At 53.2% G+C, this 5,597-nt stretch overlaps 1 protein-coding gene across 1 annotated transcript; it reads right to left on the bottom strand.

Moving 5' to 3' along the window:
* Positions 1–4,050: 4,050 nt before the first annotated feature.
* QRFP (pyroglutamylated RFamide peptide) lies at positions 4,051–4,461 on the bottom strand. The gene has a single exon (XM_008590510.1). The coding sequence runs from the start codon at positions 4,459–4,461 to the stop codon at positions 4,051–4,053; it is 411 nt and encodes a 136-aa protein (XP_008588732.1).
* Positions 4,462–5,597: the final 1,136 nt, after the last annotated feature.

Below are 5,597 nucleotides of genomic sequence, written 5' to 3' on the forward strand. Positions count from 1 at the left end.
TGAGGGTTGCGATCCCGTTGCCGGTCCCCGGTCCGGTACGGGGGCAACACTGAGGGTTGCGATCCGTTGCCGGACACGGAAAAAAGACAAAAGACAAAAAAAAAAAAAGAATTGGCACACATTCTGGAGGTATGTTATATTCAGTGAAAGTGTTCGTAAATTCACAGCTCACCTGTGAGCACTTTGAGCATTTCAGCTACTCTACAGACACTTTCTGCGTTTCCACATAAAACCCTCGCACCTTTTTTTTATGGGGACGTTCTGTCACTGTCCGCCTTTGATGGATAAGGAAGCTGAGGCTCAGAGATGTGAAGCAGCATGGCCAGGGTCACACAGCATGCGTCAGCTTATGTCTGCCACAGCAGACTAATTTGCAGACAGTGCAGGTGGCCACAACGTGACCAGCAGAGAGCTGTGCTCCAGGGCCTGGCTCCTCCCTCCATAATGGAAGAGAAGCAGCGGGGAATTAGAGCTAGCCCAGCCTCCCAGGTGGCAGGTAGTTATAGGGGGCGCTCCTAAATCCAATGCTCCGGGGAATCAATTTCTGAATTCTGTCTTGGGACAGAAACCATTGGGTGGGTCAAGACTCAGTAACCACAGTGTCCCCCTGTCAGTACCTGTTCTCATCCCTGGTGGTTACCTAACATCTCGGGCGGGTCCTCCTGCTCTAGTTAATGTCATTGCTGTAATCAGGGACATCTCTGGGATGTTGTCTGGGAGGGCAGTACCACGAGGCTAGGGAGGTCAGGGTGACAGCAGCACAGGGGATGCCCTGGTTCCCCGCTCGGAGTGAGCAAATCCCTTGTCCAGCTTGGGGGTCTTTATTTTTATTATTATTATTTTTTGTCCTTTTTGAGACCGGCCACACCGCGCTCAGCCAGTGAGCGCACCTGTCATCCCTATATAGGATCTGAACCTGGGGCGGGAGCGCTGCTGTGCTCCCAGCGCCGCACTCCCCCGAGTGCGCCACGGGCTCAGCCCCAGCTTGGGGTCTTTAATGAAACCTGCCATGCAGCATCTTGGGCACTGGGGCAAAGCTAGGGTGAAGTGGCTCTTCTCTTGTTTCCTACAGCAGCTGCTTTATGGCTGGCTGCCCCCAGGAGTCTTTTTTTTTTTTTTTTTCTATGTTTTTATTACTGCTTCAAACATACAGGAAAATATAGACAAGTTTTTCCCATCCATTTTAATAGCTAAATACCTTTAGCTGTTCATACCAAGACAAAGACATTTTGTGTCTTGAATAACCATCACCAACGGATACAAACAGTTCTCAGGTCTCTGGGCTGGAGGTGAGCAGGCTGCCAGGCCAGGCAGAGCCAGCCCGGACTGCTCAGGGGAACGTCATCTCTCCACGTCCAAAATAAACGTTTTCCAAAGAGTCGCACCTTCACTGATCTGAGAGGAGTAATCTTCCTCATCGAGGAGAGAGAGCGAGGGGCATCGGGTTGACAGGGCAGGGGGTTAAAGAGGGAGTTTAGCTGAATACAGCCGGAGTTGATTTTAACAAATCAACGCCCTAAGCAGTCTGAGTGTTCTGATTTTCAGGGCTATTGAGTTCGAATGTATAAGCAAACTGCAAAGGATAGCTTTGTTGGTTTTTTTTTTTTAATGATGAAAGCCTAACAACAGTATATCCCCCCCTTTGAAGGCCTCCCCCACCCCCTTTCTTTACCCCAGGTCTGTCCATCAAGGTTAATCTAATCCTGCTAAATTAAAAACCAGCCAGCGCATCCCCGAAGTGTGCATAAAGATATGCAGGACAGCGCGGCCCTGGTGTCCTCCACATTCTCGAAACTAGTGACCATGGGCGGCTCCTTTCTCAGGGTAGAAATAGGCAAGTGAGGGGTGGCCAGGGGACCTCGGCTCCAGGGTGTCCCTCTCCTTTATATGTGTGAATGAGCTAGGGGAGGGGTAGATCCGGGTACTGCCCCACACTTACAGTGGAATGTACACTGTTCATCCACCCTGTGACTTAACTCCTTAGCGTCAGGGTCGTTCTTACACATGAAGATGGACATGTCCATCCCTGTCAGTGTCACGTTAGCAGAAGGTGACAACATCCCTTTGCAGGAAGCATCCTGAATCATCCCTTCCTACGATAGTGGCGGAGGCCAAAGAGAGGGTGAGGTGCCTCCCAGACTCTGGTGTCAATGACTTGTCCCTAGAGCACCAGCCTCAAGATGCGGGGAACATGTTCCAAGCCTAGGGGAGCCCTCTGCTTTTATGTGGGACGCAGCGAGGAGCTCTAGGAGAAGGTGGCCTGCTCTACATCAGGTGGTGTTCCCTTCCCATCTCACCACTCCTTCCTGCTCCCCAGTCAGCCTGGCTGTTGTGCGGCTCAGATCTGTCACCCCTTAATGAAGTGGCTTTCTGGCTGCTGAGGATTGAGAGCTGCTGCTGGGGAATGTAAGTCACTAATAAAATGAAAAACACTGTGAAATACTCCGAGGTACCAAGCTGGGCCCAGCCCAGTGTGGTTCTAAAAGGCTAATAAAAATCCACCAATTAATTGTGACAGCTCAATGGAAAATTATTCAATTGTGAACAGGGGCGAGCTGCAGCTCCAAAGGAGGAGGGAGAAGTTGCCATGGTAACATCAGTGTGAGTTCTCATCTCAGCAGTCGGAGCCAGCCCAGGAGTGAGCAGCATCCGATGGCCGCACGGGGTGGGGGGCGGGATGCGGGAGGCCCCAAAGCCGCGTTTGCTCTGCCTGGCCCCGGGCCTGCGGCCACCCAGGCTGAGCACACTTTCCCTGGGCTGGAGAACTTGTTTACCAAATGCTTCCTGTTCGCCTGCGGCCACCCAGGCTGAGCACACTTTCCCTGGGCTGGAGAACTTGTTTACCAAATGCTCCCTGTTCTTTGTTTGTTTGTTTGTTTGTTTGTTTGTTTGTTTGTTTGTTTGTTTTAATGATGACCGGTAAGGGGATCTTAACCCCACACTCACCCAGTGAGCAAACCGGCCATCCCTATATGGGATCCGAACCCGTGGCCTTGGTGTTATCAGCACCACACTCTCCCGAGTGAGCCACAGGCCGGACCCAAATGCTCCCCGTTCTGAGAAAACCAGGGAAGGAGCAGTGAGTGGAGTAGGGGAGCACTCCCGACACCCTGCAATGTGTTTCCTGTACCTCTAACCCCTGCCACTTAGGGGAAGCTAGTGTGTGGGCACAGGCGACAGGATTCCCGTTTCCCCAAAGCTAAGGTGCCTGCAGCTCAGGAAACCAAGCTCCTCGTGCACAGAGGACCTGTAGGGAAGAGGCCAGCACTCCATTATGGTTTCGCAGTTGTTGCAACTTTTATTTCAAAGGGTACACACAACACATGTGGAATACTTGAAATGTAGCCTTGTTACAGCAAAAGCGTATTCCTTCCTAGTTCACCTCCCCGGAGACTCTTGGCTTGGCAAACCCTGTGCCCCGGAGAAGGACCACTATCAGAAGGGCATCTCCATGCCACAGCAGGGCTCTCCCGCCAGAGGGACCTTGCGTTAATGGGATGGAGAATGAGACTGGGTGTTTTTTTTCCCCCATTTTTGACTTTCAGAACCACACTCTGTACCCAGCAGAATGTACTCATTCATAGTTGCACTTTGGATGTCAGCAGCAGACGTCCCTATGGAGACTGTCAAAACTTTGATTACCCCACTGTAATCACTCAGTCCACCTCCCTTCAACTCGGAGCGAGCACACCAGCACCACTATTCATATTCATGGCCCTGCAGCAGCCTCCACTCCATGCCACTGGGCTCGAGGACTGCTCAGAGTCAGACCACCAGAGGAGGAGGGGGCTGGGGCTGGAACAGACGGTGGCATTGTCTTCCCAGCCAAGATACAGCTTGCTTTGGGTCATGTTTTTGACACTATCTAGTTTTTTGCTTCAGCAAAGTTGGAAATCGTAAGTAAGCACACACTTATCCAATCTACTGCTAATACTTCATTGTAATCATGCCGACCCCTTGTCAGTGTCTTAGCGTTTGAGCTGGAGGAGAAGCAGGAGTGAAGATGGGGGCGGGGTCGTGAGCAGGGCCCTTCCAGGAGGCCCTGGCACTTCACCGCCTGCCGAAGCGGAAGCTGAAGCCACCTTTTTTCCTGCTGTAGCCGCTGAGCTCCTCCGCCAGGTTCCCAAGAGTGCCACCACCAGCCTTCTCGCTGTCATCAGGGAGAAGGCTAGTGACCTCGCTGCTGTCCTGCCTCCCAAAGCGGAACCTGAAGCCGGCGTGCTCTCGGCCCGATGTCTGCAGCTCCTTGGCCATGAAAAGCAGAGCCTGTGGCTGTGGAGCCCTCGGCCACTCGGAGGAACTCCACACAAAGTGGGGTGGGTGCCCCTCGGCCAGGCCTGCCCGGCTCATTCCAGCTCTGATGCCCCCCATGGCATCCGCCGGCTCTCTTCTGTCCAGTAGAGGAAAGCAGGCACCCAGTGGCAGGAGGAGGAGGTAGGACAGGGAGGACGGGCTCATCATCTGACCCAGAGGAAAGAGAGGAGGGAGTTACAGGCTGTCTACAGGCCCTGGCACAACTACGGTCACTTCCCAAGGCTGAGCAGCCATCAGGTGCAAGCTGGAGACTCGGCTGAGCCCAGCTCCCGGTCGGCCTTAGGGACCAGGCCTCTGTGTTCTCAGCAGGCTCAGGAGCTGATTGTATCAATCAGGCCAGTTCTCACTCTCCTGCTGGCCCCTGGATCTGACTGCTGTGGCAGCGTAGCCCTGTAATACCGCTGCTGGATAGCTCAGAGCAGTGCCAGGTGGCCCTGCAGAGCCAAGTGAATTTGGGTTTATTTTTCTTTTATTATGATGATTGACTCTTGGGCCATATCATCTCTGAGCTGTGGGGTGGAAAGTTAAAAGCCTCGATCTCTCTTAGTTTTCATCTTGATAATAAGTGAGTCTAGCTAAGCTGTTTAGCTGGGGCACTCTGCTAATGTCTCTCTAACCTGAAAACGAGTTGGTGGCCCTGGCCTAACTCGGACAGCCACCTCGGGAGGAGCATGTGAACGTGGCTGGGGAGTGGATGATCCCTACTGAGCACTGTCAGTGTGCCAGGCCCTGAGCTAAAAGCATTACGTGCGTGCTTGTACTTCATCTTCACCATGAACTTGCCTCGTAGGTACTGAAAGTGGTCCCACTTTTTCAGGCAAGAAGACTGTCAGAAAGGCTAAGAGGTTGTGCCCAGGCCACACAGCTAGAAAGTGGAGGTTCTGGGTTCACGGTGCTCACAGCCAATGGTTTCTTGGCGTGGAGACCCACGCACAGTTGACATAATCCTCTCAGCCCTCCCATGGAAGGGTGTTATGTTACCCCATTGCACAGAGGAGGCACCAGGCTCAGACAGGCAAGGTGGCTTGCTCAAGACCTTTCACCTTTATGTGACAGAGCTGGAGTTCAAGCCTGGACCTGACTGGACTTGGCTTCAGGATGCAGCTTCATTCGCTGCTGTATACAGGTGTGATAGCCTGGGGACCCGAAACAGAGACAGCACTGCCCAGACACCCCTGCCTCAGCAGTAATTGCTCCCTTCCCTCGCAAAGGAAGCCTTTTCTGGGGCCGGCCCGGTGGCGCACTGTGCTAGTGTGCCGCTTGGGAAGCGCGGCGGCGCTCCC

The sequence above is a fragment of the Galeopterus variegatus genome, unplaced genomic scaffold, assembly GCF_000696425.1.
Source record: "Galeopterus variegatus unplaced genomic scaffold, G_variegatus-3.0.2 Scaffold6171, whole genome shotgun sequence".
NCBI classification, from domain to species: domain Eukaryota; kingdom Metazoa; phylum Chordata; class Mammalia; order Dermoptera; family Cynocephalidae; genus Galeopterus; species Galeopterus variegatus.

Coding starts and splice junctions, on each gene's coding strand:
- QRFP (XM_008590510.1), bottom strand. CDS start 4,461: ATGATGAGCCCGTCCTCCCTGTCCTACCTCCTCCTCCTGCCACTGGGT.